This window comes from Sebastes fasciatus, chromosome 17 (assembly GCF_043250625.1).
Source record: "Sebastes fasciatus isolate fSebFas1 chromosome 17, fSebFas1.pri, whole genome shotgun sequence".
Taxonomy (NCBI): Eukaryota; Metazoa; Chordata; class Actinopteri; order Perciformes; family Sebastidae; genus Sebastes; species Sebastes fasciatus.
This window is the reverse complement of record NC_133811.1, coordinates 5,812,706-5,838,009: the sequence shown is the minus strand read 5'-3', so window position 1 is coordinate 5,838,009 and position 25,304 is coordinate 5,812,706. Positions and strand designations below refer to the sequence as shown.

The following is a 25,304-nucleotide window of genomic DNA, read 5'->3' as shown; positions in this document are numbered from 1 at the left end:
GTCCCAAATAATAATTTTCTTTTATTACTAAACTAGAAAGATGAGGTAAACAATCCAACATGTGAATGTAAGAGAGAAAACATATCCTGGGCTATTTGTGTCCGCCTTTATTGGAAAACATTTTCAGGTATTATAGTGAATGTCACACAACAGAAGTGCCATAACCTCCACTTTCCAATGGGGTTGATGAGAGCTGCTTTCAACTGTCATATTCCACTAAAAACAACATTATTTCACAAAACTAATTCTACTTTTATCCCAGTAGTGGTGAAAGTCTTTATTAGAAATTATATGCAAGACCAGTATTGATTGTATGGCAGACTTTTGTCTGAAGGGAATGTTCACACGTGTATCAGGGATTTGTTTCCACATAAACAATATTTGCTCAGTTATTATTAACCGTCCTTCACTTGTGTTAGTGAAGGGGGCTGAATGTATATAGATATTATCTTTTTTATATGAACTATTTATTCAGAATTATTCTCTCTGAAGAGCTGACTGAACGTTTGACAGCTTCAATAGTTTCATTTGAGCCTTTGTAACACTGAAACGACTCAATTCTGCAAAGCTTTTGACTTCCTTTGTACACATGCTGTGCAGTATTTCACAACTTTTTTTTGACAAATTCTGACATTTTTATTGCCGTGTAATTGTTTACTGATTTTACAAATCTACAATTTAACTGGATGGTCATTGCACAGAAAACAACACAGCATTCCAGTGTTTAATTTTTCCATCTGTGTACGTTAAATGCTTTCTCAGTGACCTCAGGGAGAACTTTTTGACCTAGTGTCTTTTAGGATGTGTGTGTAGATGTTTAAGAATTTACTGTCTCGGGGAGCCTGAAGACCCAGGAACATTACTGCCAAATGAGCCATGCACTATGCTCTATGTCATTTTCTGATACGCAACACAGAGCAGCAAGTACTGTGGCAACCTTGTGTATCTTAAAGGAACCACCCACACCTTTAAGATTTTGTATCTTTCAGCATGATGTGGAAAAGTGGTCAAACATAGACAATGTGATGTGATGTCATTATAAGATATTTAGCTACAAAAGAGTGGCACAGCAGAAACTTTCTCTCGCTACAAAAAACACCAGCTGTAGAGGGAAGTAGTAGCCTTTTTGTTCTTGTTGGTCGTGTTTGGAAGGTATTCGTAAAAATTGAAAAATACAAACATTTTGCAAAAACTGGCGAGACTCGCTGCCTGACGACCTATCCTAACCTTAAAGGTCCCATATTGTAAAAAGTGACATTTTCATGTCTTTTATATTATAAAGCAGGTTTAAGTTCTATATAAATACTGTTAAAGTATCGAAACGCTTAATCCACAGAGAAATACACACAGCCTGTATTCAGAAACTGAGCTTTTGAAACAAGCCGTCAGAATTTCTGTCCATTTGTGATGTCACAAATATACAATATTTAGACCATTTCACAGTTTTAAAAGTAAACATTCTAAATGTGTCCCAGTTTATTTCCTGTTGCAGTGTATGTAAATAACATCAGCTGACAGGAAGTACACATGGACCCAAGCTGTTGCCTAGCAACACAATTCTGTTGCAATTCCGTCGAAATGTGCTAAAACGGAGCGTTTCAGACAGAGGGTAAATACAGGCATATTCAGGCCGACAGTATGAGGAAAATAAGTTTTTTTTTTTTAACTTTACAGCATGTAAACATGTTCTAGTAGAAACACAAAACACAAGTATGAACCTGAAAATGAGCACAATATGGGTCCTTTAAGGTAGCCACTGAGCTAGCTCAGTAGATTAGCCAGTTAGCCAGCTAGCTAGGCTACAGCATTGTTTAGTTTTCAGGCTTTGGAGTCTGTTTATATTCAGGGAGAGTCTTTACAGACACAACTTTATTGATTTGCTTTTTTTTTTTAAAGAGAGTTAAATAAGAAGATTGATATCATTCTCTTGCCTGTGCATCACGTCTGTAGCTGAAGCCAAGCTGTGTTTAGCCTAGCCTAGCATAAACCTTGGAAGCAGGGGGGAAACGGCTAGCTTGGCTGTGCCCAAAGTGGAAAAAACGCCCACTACCTGCACTTCATAAACTCATTAAAACGTTATAATGTGTGTTGACACAAAGAAAAAAGTAAAAGTGGTGGGTTGGTTGATTACATGACAAACAGGCGCAGTAACTGTGTGCAGCTTCCTGGAGTCGCGCCTAAACTAGCCTATTGTTAATCCAAAAAAATGAAAAAGACCAGCAGCAGGTGTCATTTTTACATTTCTCTTTGTGTTATGGTTTAAACAAACAAGATACAATTTTGTTCATTTGTGAGTTTTATAGATGTTGGTAGGTGAATATTTGAAAATGAACCAGGCTGGTTGTCTCACACCTGGGATAAAAAAAAAAAAGTGAAAATATGCATATTGCTCAAAACTATTCTTTGAGGATTATTCATTTCTTCTGGTTGTCTGGTTGCTGATAGACATTAGTGGAAATGTAAGAAGTCACTTAGTAGATAAAAAGTCAACAAAGCAGGTTAAGGAAAAGTTGCCTCACCAAAAAAGTAAATTAATACAGTTTGTCACAAAATAAGCCCTGGAATGGCACTATATTTTATGATGTTTTTATTGTACATATCCAGTGTCTTTTTCACACACACATATTAATATAATGTTCATGATGTGTCTGCATGATAGTGGATAGAATAATAGATTAGCTTTTTCATGTAAAAGGGGACTGGCGACCGGACATCATAGAGGATGTTTAAAAGCATCAGTATTGATCATCATTGAAGATCATTACGCCTGCCTAAGTTCACCATAATGCTGCTCACTATGCTGCAGTACAATGGGGTATAATCTACCACGTATAATACTCTAATTTAGTCCAAGTTCCATGTGTTTTGTCGTTTCGTGTATCGCTTCTTGTGTGTGACCAAGGCAGATCTCGTCTTGTCAAAAATCTATACAAGTCTACCTCAGGTGTGATTTTTGGACAGCTTGAGAACAGCATGTCCAAAAAATTGTTTTGTATGTATTGTAAATCTTTTGTTTATAATGTGGTTTGTCCAAGTATTTATTACTTTGTCTTTTTTTTACATCTTTCAAATGTGTTGTGTGCTACCTTATAGAACATATTCTAGTATCTTTATGCCCGTTGTTGCTGCCAATGTACTTGTTCTTACGAGAGATCCTGAACTTCAGACCGACGTGGTGCTCCTGAATGAAGTCTCAGCCTCGTTTCCAGGAAATGGAGAGACACAAAAGAACTGATAAATACGCAAATAAGATGTTCACTTGCATTCTTCAAACAAACACCCATATCTTCACTTACCAGAGCAGACACACCCACCGTTTTTGTCTTTCTGGGAACTCCACTCCCAATACCAAAGAATGTCTGGATTACAGTTTTTCTCGATTGTTTACACACATTTTCTGAAAGCATGCCTCATACTCTCAGAACTCTACACACAAATCAAAAAAACACACACACAATGGGCAAAACCCCTCAATTCTCCTGCAAAATTAAACTTTACATTCAAAACAATGTAATTTCTTCTCAAAATGGTATTTTGTTTTCAAATGACACACACAAACCATCATATGAATAGACATTTATAAGAACCAGTTGAACACTGATGTGCTCAATGTAAAACACTATGATGAATGGAAAACACTTCTTCTCCATTCATCATAATGACTCAGGCCTTTTTTTTGTTCAGTGTTACACTTACTACAGACAGTACATACATAAGTGTGTTGTGAAATATTTTAGAATATTGTTTTTATACTCAGAATACACAAATACACGGTAACAAATATATTTTATTTTCCCCACAAAAACAATGTACACAGTGTACATCCCAACCAACACAAAGTTGCACATACAGTGGTCTACATACAAAACAACAGAAGAATTTACTGTATACAGTTACAGGAAAAAAAACAGGAAAAAAAACTATGCTGCATCCTCTCTTCTGTTTCGGTCTGGCCACAGCACCTCATCCACATCACAAGCAATGTTTTCCCTGGCCAAGCAGCGGGGGAAATATCGCTTAGCATGTCAAATCCAGCCATGAAAAGCATCAACTGATTGCTAATTGTAACACTGTGTGACAGGTGTTTGCCCATGTGATGAGTCAGTGTGCATAGTAGGGCAATTGACTTTAGAATTTTGAATGACAGTGTGTTCCTTGTGAAAATGAGATTTTCTTCATGAAAATTGTGCCAAATGCAGAGAATTGTGTGTAGTGTTTTGAAAAAAGTGTGTTTTAGAACTGCAATTTGAGTGTAAAGCAGGAATTGTGCTTGTAGTTTAGCAGAATTGGTTCAGGGGGTTGGTGCATGAGTTACATGTTGTGGTCATTGTGTGTCAAGTACCAGTATTTGTGTGTAAACAATTGAGAAAAACTGTAAGCATGTTCATGTTGACTTTGGGTATAAGTTTCACATTTACTCAGTGGTACAAACATACTTATTTAACTCCATGATTAAGTTTGTCTTTAAATATGGATCATCTCCCAACCTTGCTTGAACTGAAATATATTGTGCTGCAATACAAAGGAAAATTAAAGATATAACAGAAGATTTGTGTTTCACTTGCAAGTTTCTTGTATCTGACTGTCAAACTTTTATTTCAAAGTTCACACTTTGAATTTTATTTTAGACAGTAATTACAAAGGTAATATTCAGTATTAAACAGTAAACATATTGATGCATACTTCTGTGGAATCTGATTATGATTTCTGTCCAAATTCTTCTGACTAGTAACTAGTGTAATATTGTATTGATCAGTGCTTTGACAAATTCTGTAATCAATCAAACTTCCGTGCTGTGCAGAGATGGATAACACTGAGACAAATCTCATTTCTAATAAAAGATTATAATGAAGTCTAAAACATAAAAAAAAGAATCTTAAAGTTGACCTATTGTGCTAATTATCAGGTGAATACTTGTATTTTTGGGTTTCTACTAGAACATGTTTACATGCATTAATGTTCAAAAATTGCTTTACTCATACCGGCTGTGCTGCAGCACCTCTTTTCACCCTCTGTCTGAAAGGGTCTGCTCTGATTGGTCAGCTGGCCCACTCTGTTGTGATTGGTCAACCGAACCAAACTCTTCGGACTGCGCTCCAGCTCCGCGCTAACTAGCAAGGTGTTTCAGGCAGTTCAGGAGCAGTGTTTCTGCGGAGGAGAGTAACTCCCTTTTGGTGTGGACTTTGGACTTTGTAACTTCTCAGACCTTTTACATGCACAAAAAACGATATAACACACTAAAGGAAAGGGAAGAAGCACAAAAGCATAATAGGTCCTCTTTAACTCAAGCTGCGCTCACTAGTCTTTTTTTTTCATAAGCAGATGGAGATAACTCAGTTGTCACCATGTAACTTTAGTTAGACCAAGTTATCTCCATGACAACTCCACTGATGAAGACCACAATATACAGTTGAAAGCTCTGAGAAAAAGCTAGTAAATGGACCTTGAGTTATTTTCTTTTTTTAGTTTAACTACTGTTAAGGTTGAGTGAACTTTCATGCTCAATCTAAACATCAGTTTAATTGGGATTGTGGCATTGAAATATGCTTTATAGAAATATTATAGAAATCTTATTATTTGGGCCTACCACATATCACACTTCTGTGTCAGCATCTCAACAATGTCAAATGATAAGTTTCAGGAAGAATGGCATGCATAGATGTGTGCAGGTGTTCATGTTATTGTGTCCACCCCCTGTCGTGACAGTTCGCTTTGAGGGGAGGGCAGAGGGCCTCCGCATTGTACTGACTGGCTTACTATTGTAAAAAAAATATGTGGGGAGCTTCATAAAGCTAAACAGATTTTGCCTAAGGTAAAACCGGAAGTGCTCTAATTTCCCTTCAAAATATAGTGCATGAATTTGTCACCTTCGGGAAAAATAACTAATCAATGAAATTGTTGGGCCTAAAATATCAAATACAATTTCTTTACTTCTTATACTTTGTTTATTATTATATTTTATATGTATTTTTATATACACTTCGATTTTGATTTTTTCATTTGTTTTGTTTCTTTTATAGAGCCTCCCAGTGTAAGTATTTGACACTATTGTACTTGTATACTGATTCCAGTTTTATGCATCTATCTAAATGTACTCACACAGAAATAGAAATAACAGCTAGGGACAAGGACAAAGATGGACAAATAAAGGACTGGACAGGACATTTATGTACACAAGTAGTGAAAAAAATATGTGTATTAGCGCTGTCAAAGTTAATGTAATGATAATGACTGAAGATACTGTATGAAACTAGAAACACCTAAGGAATCCATTAGTACCAACCATGTCATACTAGCTTGTCAGGAAGGACAAACTTATGCCAAATTTTGGCGAGGAAAAACTTGCATGTCCATTTTCAAAGGGGTCCCTTGACCTCTGACCTCAAGATATGTGAATGAAAATGGGTTCTATGGGTACCCACGAGTCTCCCCTTTACAGACATGCCCACTTTATGATAATCACATGCAGTTTAGCAATCGTACAGTAAGCAATAATTTACGATTAATCGCGATTAAATATTTTAATCGGTTGACAGCCCTAATGTGTATATATATATATGTATATATAAATAGTATATATATATACAGCATCAATGACCAACAATAAAATAATAAATAAAATAAAAAACGTCTATATTTAAAGTCAAAAGTGTTATTATAATATGATATTATCTATATAAATATGGTCCATATTTCCAGACACTGAATGTCGGCACATCATGGAAATATTAGTATGGGATTATGTCTTCAAATTTTTTACCACATCACTATGCCGGAAAATGGTAATGCAAATGGGAAAAGAAGTTGCCCTTTTAAAGGCCTGATTAAAACCAGTATTCCTAATTCAATTTATGAATCCCGTTATTTATTTCTCTTTTTAAAGGTCCCATATCACGCTCATTTTCAGGTTCATACTTGTATTTTGTGTTTCTACTAGAACATGTTTACATGCTGTAATGTTCAAAAATCACATTATTTTCCTCATACTGTCAGCCTGAATATGCCTGTATTTTCCCTCTGTCCGAAATGTACCGTTTTAGCGCATTTTGACGGAATTGCAACATAATTGCATTGCTAGGCAACAGCTGGGGTCCATGTGTACTTCCTGTCAGCTGATGTCATTCACATACACTGCAACCAGGAATAAACTGGGACACATTTGGAATGTTTACGTTTAAAATTGTGTCAAGGGTCTAAATATTGTATATTTGCGACATCACGAATGGGCCGAAATCCTGACAGCTTATTTCAGACAAAGAGTTTTTGAATACGGGCTGTGTCTATTTCTCTGTCGATTGAGTGTTTCGATACTTTCACAGTATTTATATAGGACTTAAGCCTGCTTTATAATAAAAAAAACATGAAAATCTAATTTTTTTATAATATGGGATCTTTAAACTGCATTTTCAAATATAATTTTAAATTTCATTATTTATTTATGAATTGATAATGAATGAATTAATGTATTTTTAAATGATGTACTTATCGACTGTTTTATGTCATTTTTTAAAAATCCCTTTTTAATTAGAACTAGTTATTGCTTATTAGTTATTTCCTTTGTAAATTTTTTTTATAATGTTTCTTTGAATTGCCCATTAAAATGTCAAATCATTAATTACTTTGTAATTCAAATCAATTTGTAAACAAATGTATCAATGCCAATTTTGTATTGTACAATTATTTATTAATCAATTAAATGCTTTAATACTATTTCCGTGACTTTTCTGGTCTTCACAGTGTTTTGTTCTTTGAAAACAGGAGTTTTATTTTGAAATGTGCAGCCGGAAGCCGCCTCCTCCTGGCCTCACCTCTGCGCTGCACGCCCCGCTCAGCAGCAGCTGCACGCTCTCTCACGTCGTCCAGTGTTTGAGTATAAACCTCCTCCTCTCGGTCTGACTGAGCGAGCAGAGCTGAACGTGTGCGGTGGTAATGGCTGCCAGGGAGACGGAGGAGGAAGACAACAAATGAACCGAGGAGAAGAGACTCAAAGGTGAGACTGAAAACATGACAACCTGCAGCGGAACATCCGCAGCCTCTTCTAACATTCACACTATTATTGTCTCGTCTAACTGAGGCTACCTGTCTGCTCGTCTCGCAGGTGTGTTTGCAGGAATCTGCACACACGCACACACACGCACACGCAAACACACACACACCCACACTGGACAATAAACTGTCCAGTGCTCATCATGCACGTCCCATCGTTAGTCCAATGTAAGACTAGTTCTAGGTGTGTAATGTGTGTCTGCATGTAGCTTCTCTGTGTCTGCTGCTCTGTGCTGAGCTGGACTCTTTGTTAGCTGCTGCTGTTAACGTGATTAGCTCACGTTAGCTCACCAACAACATCGTTAGCTGACGGCGGCCAGGCCACATAGTTAGCTGTTAGCCTGTTAGCATGTTAGCCAATCAGCACAGTGGAGGTCTAATTAGCCTGTTAGCATGCTGGCTAGCGTGCTGTCAAAGAGACAGCTTTCGACTTCTGAGTTTTTGGAGATGTTTTCTCATTAGTAAATGTGTCAGTGTCAAGTATATTGCTACATTAAATTTAAGTTTGTATAATTTGTGCACTGAATAGCCATGTACAGGCAGTGAGTGTGGTAGACTTATGTTTTGCATCGGTTTGGTAAAACAGCTGAACTTGTGTGTTGCTACTAGTTTGTTATTGACAAACAGTACTACATCTGTTTGTATGTTGTTGCTTAAGAGGTTGTGTTAGTAAATGAGGATCTACACACGTCATTAATGTAGCCAGACTAGGATATGTCATACAGGTTGTCATATATATATATATATAATATATATATTATATATATATATATATATATATATATATATATAATATATATATATATATATATATAATATATATAATATATATTAGAACCTGCACTTTATGATCCATTTATTTGTCTATATTTTGATTTGAATGTTATGTAGGATTTTCACAAGGGTGTTATTATTATAGTTATAACAGTTTGATATTGTAAATGAATTAATCACAAATTAAGCACAGATTTTTTATCTGTTCAAAATGTACCTTAAAGGGAGATTTGTCAAATATTTGATACTCTTATCAACATGGGAGTGGGCAAATATGCTTGCCTTATGAAAATGTATGTATATATTATATTTATTATTGGAAATCATTTGTCAACACGAAACAATGACAAATATTGTCCAGAAACCCTCACAGGTACTGCATTTAGCATAAAATATATGCTCAAATCATAACATGGCAAACTGCAGCCCAACAGGCAACAACAGCTGTCAGTGTGCTGACTTGACTATGACTTGCCCCAAACTGCATGTGATTATCATAAAGTGGGCATGTCTATAAAGGGGAGACTCGTGGGTACCCATAGAACCCATTTTCCATCACATATCTTGAGGTCAGAGGTCAAAGGACCCCTTTGAAAATGGCCATGCCAGTTTTTCCTTGCCAAAATTTAGCGTAAGTTTGGAGCGTTATTTAACCTCCTTCGCGACAAGCTAGAATGACATGGTTGGTATCAATAGATTTCTTGTTTTGTAGATTCATATGATGCCAGTATTCACTAGCTTTAAAACTGAGTCCGCTACAACCTAAAAATCGCAAGTTGCGATAACGCGTTACAGAAATTAGTGGTGTTAAAATTAATTCTTGAGTTATTATCGTGTTAACTTTGACAGCCCTACTTTTACTATGTTGGCGTATAAGAAAACAAGTAATTTCATTAAAAGTAAAGCTGGAACAATCAGTCTATTAATCAATTAGTCAATCAACAGAAAATTAATTGAAAAAAATTAAGGCATTTATAAAGCACAAGTCTCTAACATTCTCAGTTTCCTGCTTGTCAAATAGTAAAACTGTATTATATCTAGAGCTGAAATAAGGAATAATACCACAACATTATTCATTATTATTAGTTATTAGATGTAGAGATGCGTGTGTGTACAATATTACGGTCCCGGGCACTGAAATTGGTGAGATGGAGACAGACACACAGAACGTGCCAGCCTGCAGCGCCGTGCTGCGCTGCTCCGCGAAGCTTCGAATACATTTGAATATTTCTCACTGAAACTTCAAAGCCAAAAAAAATGGTATTTGGGACAGCCCTAAATTATATCATCGAAAATTTTATGTCTTGGGCTTTGGACTGTTGGTTGGACAAAACAAGGAAAATAATCACCCATGCCAATCAATTTAAAGACACCTCTTTAATTTCTTTCACATGTACTCTTAGTCTTTAGCCATTGTTAGGAAATGTAATAGAATACCTGATTATGAAAATAATTAGTAGTTGCCTTAGCGCTATTATGTCCTGGCAGGTGGATCAGGATTATGTAACTGCACAATCAGGATGAGTGAGACGGATGATTTGACTGACCTCTTCTGGTGAGGAATGCCTTTTCCACACTTTCTATTTTCAATGTAAACAGCTTTGCAGTACATGCCTCAGAGGCATGTGGTGTGGTGTGACATGCGTATATGCAGGGTCACGCAGTCATAAACACCTCTACACGGTAACATAATAACCCTGTAACGGATACCACCAGTTTGTGAAACGTGGTGTCAATGTAACACCGTGGTAATTTATGTGGCAATACTATGAGGTGTGTTTTTTGTGTGAGGGGTATTATGTGCAGTGGTCACCTTCACGCATGCAGTACCGTAAAGGTGCTGCTGGTGTTTGTGCAGGAGTGGTATGTACTAGGGCTGCAACTAACGATTATTTTCATTATCGATTAATCTGTTGATTATTTTCTTGATTAATCGATTAGTTGTTTGGTCTATAAAATGTCAGAAAATGGAGAAAAATGTCGATCAGTGTTTCCCAAAGCCCAAGATGACGTCCTCATACGTCTTGTTTTTTCCACAACTGAAAAATATTCTGTTTCCTGTCATAGAGGAGTAAAGAAACCAGAAAATATTCACATTTAAGAAGCTGGAAGCAGAAAATTGACTTTTCTTCTTAAAAAGATTACTCGAAACATTTTAACAATTATCAAAATAGTTGGTGATTCATCTAATAGTTGACAATTAATAGATTATTTTCTGTTTGCTCAGTCCTTTATGACAGTAAATTGAATATCTGTGGTCATTTGACTGCTGGTTTTCGACTAATTGAAAACAGATTAATTGATAATGAAAATAATCATTAGTTGCAGCCCTATTACTATGACCGATATGATACTTTACTTTGACGAATATAAAATTGTCTAAACAATAGCAGCCATAAGAACTTTGAAATTAAATAAAATATTGATTAATACCAGGAAACATCCTATTAGGGCTGCAACTAACTATTATTTTCATTGTTGATTAATCTGTCGATCATTTTCTCAATTAATCGATTAGTTGTTTGGTCTATAAAATGTCAGAAAATTGACAAAAATGTTGATTAGTGTTTCCCAAAGCCCAAGATATTGTTGTTGTTTTGTCCACAACTCAAAGATATTCAGTTTACTGTCATAGAGGAGTAAAGAAACCAGAAAATATTCACATTTAAGAAGCTAGAATCAGAAAATTTAGACTTTTTCTTCTTAAAAAAAAATTCTAAAAACGATTAATTGCATAGTTGACAACTAATCAATTAATTGATTAATCATTGCAGCTCCGGTATGTAGGTTCCCTCATTTGGTTGTTTTTGGGTGAGGGATTTCTCTAGCTTCTGTTATCATATGACGTGCTCTGCCATCATATTGGACAATAATAAGAGACACAGGAAGGGATGCTGAAAAAATGTGTTTATGCTTCAGGGAACAAGAACGCAATGATTTATTTATCAATTATCTAACAGAATACCACATTCTTACACCAACATGCCAATAAAGTGGGCAGTGTTGGCAGCTTGAACTGTTTGGTCCGACTCTGGTGTAACACCCATATGAACACTTCAGGGGGAGCATTTATGTGATAACAGGACAAAATGTGTGGCTCAGAAAAAAGCAGGAATTTATTTTGTGGTTGGGGGGAAAGATGTCAGGTTTACTGGTCCACAAGAGGGAGCAAAAGGAAACTAATGTTGGCTTTCAAGGGTGTTGTGGGAATTCAAGACCCTGGAGATATGAGGCTGCTTTTAAGTGATGCCCAAATAACAGAAATAGGACTCCTATACTCAACTGTATCATAAGAGACTGATGTTACCAACAAGATTAGCTGAAGCTAATATGAGGCTGTGGCAGTCTGAGTTACTTGAATTGAGTGGCTATCTTTGCCGTAGCTTTCACTTTTAGGTTTATTGGCGGCGTTTTGTTTGCTACATGTGGCTAATACTGTATAATGTTAATATAACAGCATAATAATATATATTTTTTTAACGATTTTGAAATAGATTTTTTAATGCCAGAATCGATGTATTTGCTTAATTTGAGTCTGTGCGGAGGTAGAAGGAAGTTATCGCTTTTATTGTTGTAGTCAGAGTAACGTGACGTCATATCCGTTCCGTATCCGTCAACCAAAACAAACTGCGGTCGGCTGCAGCGGGACGAAGAGAGGAAGCAGAAAACGTCCGTGTGGATACGACCTGCACCCTCACATTTTAAATCCAAAGTGGTAAACACTACACATACAGTAAAGTATGGAAACAGTTTGGGTTTCACACATTGCAGGAAAGCTAGACATCATGGCTAAAGCTGCATGCTAACTCTGTCATGGACAGGAAACGTTATAATGTTGCGGTGTCTACTAGAGAATGTTTACATGCTGTAATGTTAAAAAAAACAACTTTATTTTCCTCATACTGCTGCCTGTATTTACCCTCTGACTGAAATGTTCCGTTTAAAGCATTTCAATAGAATTGGGTTGCTAGGCAACAGCTTGGGTTCATGTTTACTTCCTGTCAGTTAGTCCTTCACATACAGTGCCACCAGAAAAACAAACTGGGACACATTAAGAATCTTTACGGTTAAAACTGTGAATCAAGAGAAAGCCAACCCCCATGTTCTTTGTCCACAGTGAGGAATAGGATGGTAAGCAGCCAGCCGAAGTACGAGCTGATCCAGGAGGTGGGGCGTGGCAGTTACGGCGTGGTCTATGAGGCGGTAGTGAAGCGCACCGGGGCCCGGGTGGCGGTGAAGAAGATCCGCTGCCACTCCCCAGAGAATGTGGAGCTGGCGCTGCGCGAGTTCTGGGCCCTCAGCAGCATCCAAAGCCAGCACCCGAACGTCATCCACCTGGAGGAGTGCATCCTGCAGCGGGACCAGCTGGCCCAGAGGATGAACCATGGCTCCAGCTCCCCGCTCTACTTGGAGGTGAGGAGACAGAGTTCATTGGGACAGGGTCGGGGGGGCAGTTTACCAGTAATCTCGCATTGATGCTGCATTCATGTTGAATGTTGGAAAGATGGGACACACAAGCTTTAATGTAATGTTAATGCCACCCAGCATTCAGGCTGTAAGTGGATCTTGATTATGAGGCCAGACAAGTACTGAATGTTTGATGTGTTTACTTCACTTTGAGTGCTACATAACAGATAACTTTTTGCAAAGTTTCTGTTCTGATGAAGCGCATACTCAACACTTCCTGCAGCTGCTTCAGAGTAAAAGTCTTCCAGGGAAGATAAGTGACTTTTATAGTGAATGGTTGTGTGCAAGAAATCTCACTGAGGGTATGTGAATCAGTTCCTGTTTGCAATGCAAACTATGCATGTACAGACAACTATCACTGCATTACTTTGATACTGAAGAAAACTTAAAAACATGATTGCTCTCAGGGACGTTTTGGAGTTATAAGGAGTGTCTTTGTTTCTATGATTCATTTTAAATTGGCATGAATCCAGTTAACAATGCAACCTCTGAACCAGTTAAGTCAGAGTTTTTTTTGTACACATATTTCCTGCTACTGGACCTATTTGAAAATGGTCTCCATGAGAATGACGTCCGTCATGATGATTTGATCAGTGCCCTACATTCAGTATCAACAATTTCTGCATTGTTTCCTATTGTGCTATAGATCAGTGAAAAGTAAAATCACTGTTTACTAATTGGATAAGCCAATATTGCTAACCAGCAGCTACTGCAGCATTGACTAGCTATTTGTTTGATTTAATCTGATTTGCCATAATTACATCAGTTATCATTGGGCACCAGTCTTCAAGCGTCTGTGTCTTGCATTGTTTTCATTACTTTTTGATAGATGCAAAGTAACACTTGCATACAGAGCAGTCGTTGCTGCGTAATAGTCCGGGAGGAATAACCAGACTGTCAAGTACTGCAGAATTAGAAGTGAGTAGAAATACCAGACAAGTTTCCACACAAACCGTTTCTCCAGCAGCTGTCCAGGTTGCCTGAATGAGTCTGATTATTACTATGTGATGCATCACAGACACAATAGCTGTGTCTCTCAATCAGACTTGACTGCATAAATCAATCGAGAACTTTATTGCCATTATGCAAGCACAACGCAAATTGCAGTTGCGTCAACTAGGGATGCACAATTATGGCCAAAAATGATAATCACAATTATTTTGATCAACATTGAGATCACGATTATTTATCATGATTATTCATTGATTTTTAGGGACAAAATGTTTTTATTTCACTTTCACATTTACAGAGCACTGCTTTTACTTCCATGTTGTGCTACGTTTTCTGCTAATTAACAAGTCTTTGCATCAAAATAAGGCTAAAAATAAGGTTCTTCTTCACCTAAGTAATATACAGTGTACTCCTCTTCTACTCTGGACTGCAGCTGCAACATTCAGTACAAAACATCTTGATCTCCCCCTGGTGGCTGTGCTGTTAGTTTAGGAAGCGCTTGATTTGATCAAGGAAGAGTATTATATGAGCGGGACACACATTTTTAAATGTCAATATCGCAGTCGATCATGTTCATTTAATTGTTTGAAGCCAAAATCGTGATCGCGATTAATATTCCATTCATTTTGCAGCCCCTAGCGCCAACCTCAAATGGTGTATTGTATTAAAAGATTTCACAAATATGTACAAGGAATAAATAAGGCATGATGAATGAGATAAAAAAGATTAGTGAGAAATATCAGCGAGTGCAGAATCTTAGCACCAAAATATAAGCAATACGAGTATAATACGATAACGATAAAAGTGTGCAAACATCAGCAGCAAAAGTCTAGTAAAGGTGCAGTGTGGCAGCCTTTGTAGATAATTATTATTAGGGCTGTCAATTGATTAAAATATTTAATTGCAATTAAAAGCTTGATTGTCTATAGTCAATCTTGATTAATCACAAATGAATACACATTAGCACTTTTTTATCTGTTAAAAATGTACCTTAAAGGGAGATTTGTCAAGTACTGGAAATCAATTAACAGCTCAAGGGATCCCTTTGAAAGTAGCCATGACTGTTTTTCCACCCCAAAATTTAGCGTAAGTTTGGAGCGTTATTTAACCTCCTTCTCAACAAGCTAGTATGACATGGTTGGCACCAATGGATTCTTTATGTTTTTTCTAGTTACATATGATAGCAGTATCGTCACTATAGCTTTAAATAACTTCCGAAATATTCAATTTTTCGTTAATGTGTTAAAGAAATTAGTTGCGTTAAAATTAATTTGCATTTACACGTTATTATTGCTTTAAATTTGAGAGCCCTAGTATTATTATCTTGAAAATAAATCTCAAACCTTGGCCTGGTTGGCAGTCTTAACATAAACATAAACCTCCCTTTTAAAGTGCCCGTAACAGTAAAGATCGGCCAATGTTATCTCATTATCTGCCTCACACAGTTGCTCTACTTGTTTGCCAACTGCCAAAAGCAGATCTCGTTAATATCTGTAGACTGAATCTTTGTTGGCGAGACGTAGGGCTGAGCATTCCTGTCCACAACTCCCAGAGATGATGGCAGATTTCAGAGGACAGCAGCCTTTGTCTGCTGTAATGTGATATTTTAGAGAGTCGTGTTTGGGCAGTTGTTGCTGTGTTTTCAAATAGACTAACTGTCATTTTTTTGTAATGAATCAGAAGCCTGTTTTGATTTACAAAGTGTGTCCTGATATCCTTTTTCCATCCTCTACCAACCACTGTTGACATATTGCTGTGACAGTGCAGACCTAATAGGTTAAACATAAATGTTAGTGATTTAGTAACACAAAGTGAGTCATTAGCAGCTAAGCTAGCTGTTTGTTGTGTAAACTCATATTATAATATGATTAATTATGGAGACAGAAAATATCAGCACTTTGAATAATAAGCATGCAGTTGAACCCTGGTTTATATTCCTGTGTGTGTGCTGCTGATGTGCACTAGCAGAAGATCTAGAAGCTTCTAGTTGGATCTGTGTTGCCTCCACAGTCACATGAATGTGTTATCAGGGGTTGGGGAGGGGGGGAGTAAACCTGTCTGCAGCCTGTCATGTCGCAGTGCCTCCCCGCTGTCTGACGCCCGGCTCACAGGCACTCTGCCGGTGCCTGATTATAGTCTCTCAGCGGCACGCGGTCCCATTGTCAGGCCGTTCATTGCGTTTTCTGCAGCGCCAGCATTGGACTCTTTCCCAGAATCCCCTTTTATTCCAGCTCCTCTTTATTGCTCTGTAACGTTCCAGTACGTGCTTACAGAAGAACAAATGATAATAGGGCAGAATTATCTGACCGCACCAACTGTGGGATAATTTGCATCTATTCTTTTTGGGTAGTGGATTCTTTGGCTAGCGGCATGTAAAACAATTTGTTTACAGCAGGGTTTCTACTACACACATTCAGGCCATTGTGCTGCCTTGGAAAACAGTTTACATCAAAAGCCCCAATGTGTGGTTACGCCAGCCTCAACTGACACTTAAACAAATGTTTTCCACTTCAACTAATCTTTAACGTCTGTCTCTGGCTACAAACCAACTAGAGACTACACATGTATTTACAGACAGTGTACACACACTTCAACGTTCTCTGGCACTTCGGTCTCAACTGACATTTCAAATGTAATCATCTCTCACTCGTCCACTGACATTTCAACTTCCCTAATCTTACTCTACGACTGACATTTCAACTGCATTGATCCCTCGCTCTTCATGTTTTAACTGCATGCGTCTCGTAGTCTTCAACTGACATTTCAACTGCCGTCATCCAGTGTTAATTTCGTTAACGAAAAGTATGACGAACTATATTTGTCAACGACCTTTTTTCCCGTGACGAGAATGACGAGACGTCACCGACGTCATGAAACAGTAAATGCTGAATTCACACCAGGCAGCAGTGAAGTCCGGCTCAACGCAAAAATTACACTGTACTTTGCCGCTAAAAGTTAAACTTTTCCCAACCTTTTATTTTGGTCACAACCCGCAGCAGAATCTTACGGCTGCAGCTTTTTATAGACATTGCATGGGAGCATGCTGTAGGCCACATTTCGCCACTTCGCTGGTGGGATTTCAGCATAACGGTAACAATATCAAACATTCAATATCATTGACGAAAAAGGACGAGACTAAAATGTATTTTAAAAAATACAAATCTTTACCAAAATCTCTTTTTTTTCGTCACCTGCCACTTTCTATTCCCCTCACTCAGTCACTCTCTCAAACACACCACGCGCTGAGGCAGCGGCAGAGCTCAGTCCGTCTCTGTCCTTCTAGTCTCCGTCCTCAGTCCGGACAATTGTGCTACTAATGCATAAATTTGCAAGTTTGCGGGTCGGGGTTGGATGGTTGATTAACACATATTTTTACTGGTTGGGCGGGCAAATTGGCTCTCAACGGACCGGTGGGTGCAACTGAACCACGCATCAGTAATCTTAATTCTTAATCATTCAACCTGTGTTTTTCATCAGTTAATGACAGATAAAACCTTATGTGAAATAAGTTTGACTAAAATTATTGTTTTGGCTAGACTATATTTACTGAAATGTTCGATATAATCTGATGACTAAAAAAGAACATCTGACACAGGACTACGACTAAATTAAAAAATAGCTGACCGAAAGAAAACATTTTAACTAAAAGTTGATTTAAGATGTAATGATTTTTCTTCAACTAAAACGTTTTGAATTGTCATCAACTAAAACTAGACAAACTATGAAGGATAAAAATGGCTAAAATGTGAATAAAACTAACAAGCATTGTTGTCTGAAGACTAAGACAAAATCTGAAATGGCTGCCTTCATCTCTTACTCTACAACTGCTTTCAGTGGTTACACAAACTCCTTTCAGTTGCCTTCTTCTCTTACTGTTTAATTGACATTGCAATGGCCTTCATCTTTTACTCATAAACTCATATTTCAACCACATTCATCTTTCAAGGTGCTTTCAGACAGCGGTTGCCACTTCCATTGCTTTTAATGTAAACATGGCGGGATGGAGGTCTGTGGCTGCGGCAAGGAGAGGGCGGATGGCGGCGACCGCTCTCTATCTGAAAACACCTTTACACTTCAACTGAGAATTCAACGACATTCAGCGCCTCCATTTTAACTGCCATTTCGGCGTTCTTCACTAATTGTATTTCAACTGCCACTTCAACTTCTTGCATTATTTCAACCTTTCCAAATTTTCCAAATGAAAATGTAGCCGTTTATAGTGTACAATTTTTCTTTAACAAACCTGTAGCTTTTTCTGTGTTTTAATACAAAACACCACCTATCATTCCAGAAAGGCATCCCATTTAATCTTAATTTAATGTGAGATGGATGAAACCCTCACAGGTTTGTGGTCCGCTGTCAAAAAAGGGAGATTAAATGAACTCACTTCCTGCAGCAGGCATAAAAGATGAGAGGCCTCTCACGCTGCTTTTGATTTGAAAAATGGCCCATAAAGGAAGGTGGGAGACATCATGTCGTGAATACAAAGCCACGGCAACCTTGCTTGTTTAGTTATGAGTGACATTTTCTCCTCCTCACGCTGCAGAGACGTCTCCTGCTGTATCACTGGTGGTGCTCGATGTAAATGTTCCACGGTCCATCACAGTTTGGCTCTGTGTGCATTGAAACACGTTCTGCCTTTTAACCATTAACATCCAAAAGAAATCAGAACCTGAATGGATGTATCATCTGATCACCGATCAAAATATTTAGTAAGAATGTCGGCCGATAACTAACGATCGGAGCACCCTTAACGATACACATAACAATTTCAGCACCTCTAAATGGATGGTGCTTCGAAATACGACGCCAAAGCTCGTTGAGTCAATGAAGTGCCGGACTAAAAGGAAATTGCCTCTTGTATTTCATGTCGCATTTTGTGTTTTTTCTTAAAAAATTAACCGGTTAGTTTCCAGTTAATTGGTGCCGGGCTGTCAAAAGCAAAAATGGACCGTAACTGAGGAAAACTTGACAAATATCATGGTGATACTGTTTCATATTTTTGGTCCACACATCACCAGTGGTCTCACGTTGACTTCGTTTTTCTGCTTTCCTCCTGTAGCTGGTGGAGACGTCTCTGAAAGGCGAGATCACATTCGACCCGTGCTGTGCCTACTACCTGTGGTTCGTCATGGACTTCTGTGACGGCGGCGACATGAACGCCTACCTGCTGTCCCGCAAGCCCAGCCGCAAGACCAACACCAGCTTCATGCTGCAGCTGGGCAGCGCCCTGGCCTTCCTGCACCGCAACCAGATCATACACCGCGACCTCAAACCGGACAACATCCTCATCTCCCAGGCCTGCACGCCGACCGGCTCGTGCGAGCCCACCCTCAAAGTGGCCGACTTCGGGCTGAGCAAGGTCTGCTCCACCTCCGGGCTCAACCCGGAGGAGCCGGCCAGCGTCAACAAGTGCTTCCTGTCCACGGCGTGCGGGACGGACTTCTACATGGCGCCGGAGGTCTGGGAGGGCCACTACACGGCTAAAGCGGACATCTTCGCCCTGGGGATAATCATCTGGGCCATGGTGGAGCGCATCACCTTCGTGGACGTGGAGACTCAGAAGGAGCTGCTGGGGAGCTACGTGCAGCAGGGCTCAGAGATTGTACCCTTAGGGGAGGCCCTGCTGGAGAACCCAAAGATGGAGCTGCTGATCCCCGCCAGGAAAAAGAGCATGAACAGCCACATGAAGCAGCTGATCAGGGATATGCTGTCGGCCAACCCTCAGGAACGGCCTGACGCCTTTGAACTGGAGCTCAGACTGGTCCGTATCGCCTGCAGAGAGCTGGACTGGGACACGTGATGGACGAGCGAAACGGCGCCACAGACTCAGCCGATCAAGCACATGTACATCAGCCGCTGTCAATCTAGATCACATAACGGGGGATTATCGTTTTGTTTTTTTAAAAACTCGGGAACAATAATTAGAATAGTCATTGTTTATATCATGGCTTAACTTCATCCACTGTCCAAGCACATGCAGTCCTCTACTAGCGTGTCTTTTATATTGGAGGGGAGAGGTGTGACACCCACCGCTGCTGCTGCTCCAAATTGCAGCTTAGTCTCAGGCTAATCACATCACAGCTTCCACTTCCTCCTTACAGAATCACTCGAGCGTGCTGGAAGAGCAAAATGACCCCAAAAAGTCCTGGATTCAATTAGAAGAGAAAGTCAAAGTGACACTGAGACAGTTTGTCTACAAATAACCATCTCGGACTCGGTGCTAATTGTTACTAAATGCAATATGAGACATTATCCTGTGATCATTACAGCGTACATTTTATCCAAAGGGCCAACATTATAAGACACAATGTGTTGAATGTTGGAAGGCTTTGACAGAACCTGACTTACAAACGGATTTCAGCCTGGTACGTGACCACCAGCATTCATATTTACATCAAGATTCGATTCTGTTTTTGGCATTAAATGCTCAGGTAATAAAAAAACATGCAGCTGATGGTATTTGTAGACAAACATCTACTATCACGGTCACTTTTCTCAGTAGTTTTGGAGGGGAAACATACCAAACTTTGGTGCTTTTTTTCTTTCTACAGGCTGCTTCGTCGGTTGAGTGGGTGGGGGACATTTTATCGGTTAGTGACCAGCCAGCAGGTGCTTGTGGTTGCATTTTTTTCCCTCTTTCTGCCCATTACAGACTTCAAGATAAGTCGAGTGGTCCCAGACACGCCCCTAACCAGTATACCAGAATGTATAACCCATCAAGACAGGTCACCTTTATTTTGTACAGAGCCTTAAACACAAAACACTTCACACAGTTAATGAGGAAGAGGGCTTAAATGATCATACTGGTTTATTACAACTTGGTTCATATACTTTCATAGTTTTAGTTTTAACAACTGCCAATATATTCCCTGTAGTTTTTGCTGGGAGATGTGTTCAAGCAGAGAGTTTGCTGCGTTCCACAAGCTCTCTTTTAGTCTTTTTTAGTCTAATAAATAAACACATGACGTCAACAAAGGATCAAAGAAAAGGAAATATTCTTACACCTATTCTCCTTAAACAGAAAAATACAACCGTACACCTTGTGAATTTCTATTTGTTACTAAAAGACTTAACACCAAATTCACACCAGAGCAACGTCAAAGTACGGCCTGCGGCGAGCTGCCATGCAATGTCTGAAAAGCTGCGGCGGCCGCTCCTGAGCTCAGCGAGAGGACACGCAGCCAATCAGTAAACAGATCCTGTGACTTCTGTGACATGTTACAAAAAATGTAGTACCCACCTGAAACACATAAACACGCCTCCCGGCTGCAGAAAAAAATTTAATTATTGCGGTTGCCGCTATCTAGAGTGAACACGGCGTAACGTTAGCTTAATTGCCTCGTTAACTTATTGTAAAACACACTTCATTCAAACTCGACAAATAAAATAAAACTCCCCCAAAACTGTCGTCTGCTGTTCCAACAATCACCAACTCTGGTTGGTTGAAATCAACCCTTAATTCACAGAGTGAGATGTGAAAATATGCCGGCACTGCGAGCTGTTTTACCCCGCTGGCTCTCTCTCTCTGCACGTTGAGCAGCAGCTCTCGCTCGTTCGTCCGAGGCAGACCATTAAATTAGCAAAATAGGATGACAAAAATCACCCCAAAAAAACAACTGGCGATAAACTCAGCCAATCGGCCTTTATGCTCTTCTAATTACCCAGCCCTACATTGTGTTATTTGACCCGTCACTAAGTGTCTCTGCCTGTTAAACTTAATATTTTAGTGAGGCATGAATGCAGTTTACAGTGATTAGCCGTGGCAGATTTACCACTCAAAATGTGTGGTAATTTCATTATAGACCGAAATGGATAAAACCACCTTCTCATTTTTAGTAGGTGATCTTCGATTTCGCTGGCTGAAACGACAGCTGTCATGGCAAGATATTATTAGCTGTAGCTAGCTAATGTTGACGTTAACTCTGTGAGTCGGTTGAAATCTTTTTAACCTCTCTGGTGCTCACTCAGTTTCTTTGTGTAACGAGGGATCATTAGCAACAAATAAAGTGGTTAAGGTAATCTGTCGCCTTGTTTACAACCTGTCCGATCCATTGTTAGAAATAGTGTCCCAAACTGTGAAGCCAAAGTTGTAATAAACCAGAATTATTATTTTTTATCAAGAAATCCAAACACCCGATCACGCTACAATAAAGCGAGCAGGTTGGCCTACGTTCAAAAGACTTTGTGGAGTGACTCCCCCAACACGTGGCACACAAGTCTCCTCTTGATCCCTATGTTGCCTAAACATAGATTGAATTATCCGAAGGGTGAGCTGCTGACATGAATATTCACATCTGAGTCCATTTAGACCTGAATGAGTGAAAAAGAAAAAAAGTGAGGGATTCAGTGAATGTCACTGAAAGCACTTTTTATTGAGTTGTTTATATTTATTCCTCATAACTACCTGCTGCATTATATGGAGGAGCTCTGTGAGGCTGGATTCAGTGCGATAACTGCGTCGGTATTTTGTTTACCAGGCGAACACAATGTCAGCCAACAGTCTACTTATGCATGCAGTGCCTCTCACCTTCAGGGAAAGAAGCGAGAGAAGACACCAGCACACACACAATCCTCCATGAGCCAGAGGATCTCTGCTTTTTCTCTTTTTTTTTTTTTTCTTCTTCTTTTTGGATACATAATACTGTTGTACTCTTGATCTCCTCTCACTGTGTCACTGCTCCTCGTTTCCTTTGGCTCTGGATCTTACAGTAATCCCTTTCTTCATGCTTCCGACAGGCTAATTCTAAGCCTATTAAGTTGTTGCAGCACTTGGCAGAGGATCATTGCTCGGGACCCCTTTTTTTGCCTTTCAGGTCATACATAATTTGTGCACTTTTAACAAATTTTACCTGTAAAACCAAACAATCCATCTTTGCTCTCAAACTCTGTTTTGAAAAAAAGAGAATTTTCTTTGACTTGTCGCCAATATTTATCTGCTAAATGGCATGATGCGATTTTGAGATTTGCCTTATTTCTGAAATTCACCGTTTTTTCTTTTTGACACTATGTGGCCTCATTGATATTGACCTCAAGCACCGAATTAGCAGAAGTTGTGCTTGAGACGCACCATGTTTCACCGACTCGGCATGGTGCTTTTTTTGGTATCAATAGCAATACCACAAATCGGTATTAAAAACTGCAGGACATCTATGCTGCTTTGGACAATGTTGCTTTCCTTAAAGAATGTGGTGTTTGTGTTTTTTTTCTGTTCACGAGCAACAAAGTTTGGACTCAAAAGTAGGTCACACGCACATCCTCGGAGCTCTGAGCAAGAGCAGAGGATGATGGGTAGAGTCGTTTCCGGGCCAGATTTCTTCCTTCAACCTTTCTCGACGAGAGAGGGGAAGGAAGACGATTGGCTTCCTGTGAGGTTTGCCAAACAGAATGCTATACGTCTGGGGGTATTAAGAGATTTCACTCTTTTGATTTGTTGTTATAAATTCCTTTGCACATGTGTAAATACTGTACAGGATCAACGGGGGGGATATGAACAAGGTTGATGTATACATTTGACTGGGTGTGCTCTGTTCTCAAGAACATTGACTTGTTTAACATGTAAATTGCTGTGATGGATTCAATTTTAACTCTTACTTCAGCTTCAGTTCACTTCAATCATTGAAAAGATGTGATATATTTACAGGTTAATACTGTCGGTGTGCTAGTGGTAACTGTATGTTTTTCATTTGCCTATTGTTTGTGAATTTGTGTAAGCAACAAAGTGGGTCAACTCGAATCATCTTTTCTGTCTGGTACCGGGATATTTGGTGTTCTTGGACATCAATTAAACCTCAACAACTTTAGCAGCCCTGATCCAGGACCACCATACAACGTACCACCGCACTGCTTTGCTATCTCCCAGAACTCGAACATTTCAGCTTAGAAATAATGTGCAGAGTGATGTTATTTCATAAATATTTCTGCACAACGTGATTGGTCGATGCCTTTATTTGCGGTGCGAAAGCTAAAAAAAAATCAACCTCGTTCCGAAGAAAACATACTTTTTCGCCGTGTAATATTGGAGTTCTGTGTTAAAGTATTCTTGACAAAAACAGTTTGGAAAAATATATATATCTTGACGTGCAAATTAATCACATGAAAAAATCGCTGCAGGTGTGTAAAGGCTTTTATTCAGTAATATTGCTGTAATACAGTTTCTGGCCACCGGTGGCAGCACTGAGCACAATGCTGCTGACTCCAGTCAGTAAACAAGGAAGACATCTGCGTAATCTTTTTGTATTGACTGTAATGGAAGAGCCCTTTCTTGGTCTGGAGTAAATCATATTTTTTTTGTTACTTTGCACCATGGATGTAAAATAAGAACCCCAAGATGGCGCCTCTTCAGTCCAATGAAAATTGCTCGACTGGTGCATACGCCAAAAAAAGTTGTCTAGCTTCCGGGGCCCATAGACTTTGCGATGATGTGAGATGTTTAAACCGCTTTTCTCGGCTCGAAAGTTTTATAAATATGAAACCTCTCTATTGTGGATCAAAAAATTCACAATAGAAAGATTCATAATTTACCAAGTGTCTCATCGACAGTTTTACAGACGTCTCTTACAATGGTGGTCTATGGGGAAAATACTTGTTTGGCTGTATGGGGATTTTTTTTTGCTGCAATACCACGAGTGGCCACTAGAAAAAAATGGACACAAGGCTGAGGTCTTATAATATATCCATTCTTTGCACCTTTAATCATTTTCCCCACGTCGTCGGTCACTAAGAAGATTGCCTACCACTTGCCAGTGAGATCAGATTGTCGATATTCTTCTTTTAATAAATATTACCAACTGCTCAGCGACTTTAGTTCGAGGAGATATACCGATGCAGTACCTTAATGAGTTCTGGATCAGGGCTCCACTCGACATAAAACATGTCCCGTGTCAGATCAAGACCACCTGGAATCTTATCTAATAACAGATCCAAACACACAAGCCAGGCAAACTTCTTCTCTCACACTTTTGTATTGAACAATTTTTTGCTCTTATGTCATTGTAACATATTTTGAAGAGATTAAATGAAGTTTATCAAAAGTGGTGTGAAACCTGTCAATCACTGTTGAATTG

At 39.0% G+C, this 25,304-nt stretch overlaps 2 protein-coding genes across 2 annotated transcripts in view; one reads left to right on the top strand and one right to left on the bottom strand.

Annotated features, from left to right (window-relative positions):
• The window catches only part of rpl15 (ribosomal protein L15), a 332,935-nt gene that overhangs the window by 183,959 nt on the left and 123,672 nt on the right, over nt 1-25,304 (bottom strand). The gene's annotated exons all lie outside the window — the stretch shown is intronic.
• Nucleotides 7,782-25,275, top strand: pdik1l (PDLIM1 interacting kinase 1 like). Its single transcript, XM_074614203.1, has 3 exons — nt 7,782-7,990; nt 12,938-13,233; nt 19,301-25,275. Exons 2-3 carry the CDS (start codon nt 12,949-12,951, stop codon nt 20,039-20,041), a joined length of 1,026 nt encoding a protein of 341 aa, XP_074470304.1. The 5' UTR covers nt 7,782-7,990; nt 12,938-12,948; the 3' UTR covers nt 20,042-25,275.

Coding starts and splice junctions, on each gene's coding strand:
- pdik1l (XM_074614203.1), top strand. CDS start 12,949: ATGGTAAGCAGCCAGCCGAAGTACGAGCTGATCCAGGAGGTGGGGCGT. Junction 13,234..19,300: donor GCTCCCCGCTCTACTTGGAG/GTGAGGAGACAG, acceptor TTCCTCCTGTAG/CTGGTGGAGACGTCTCTGAA.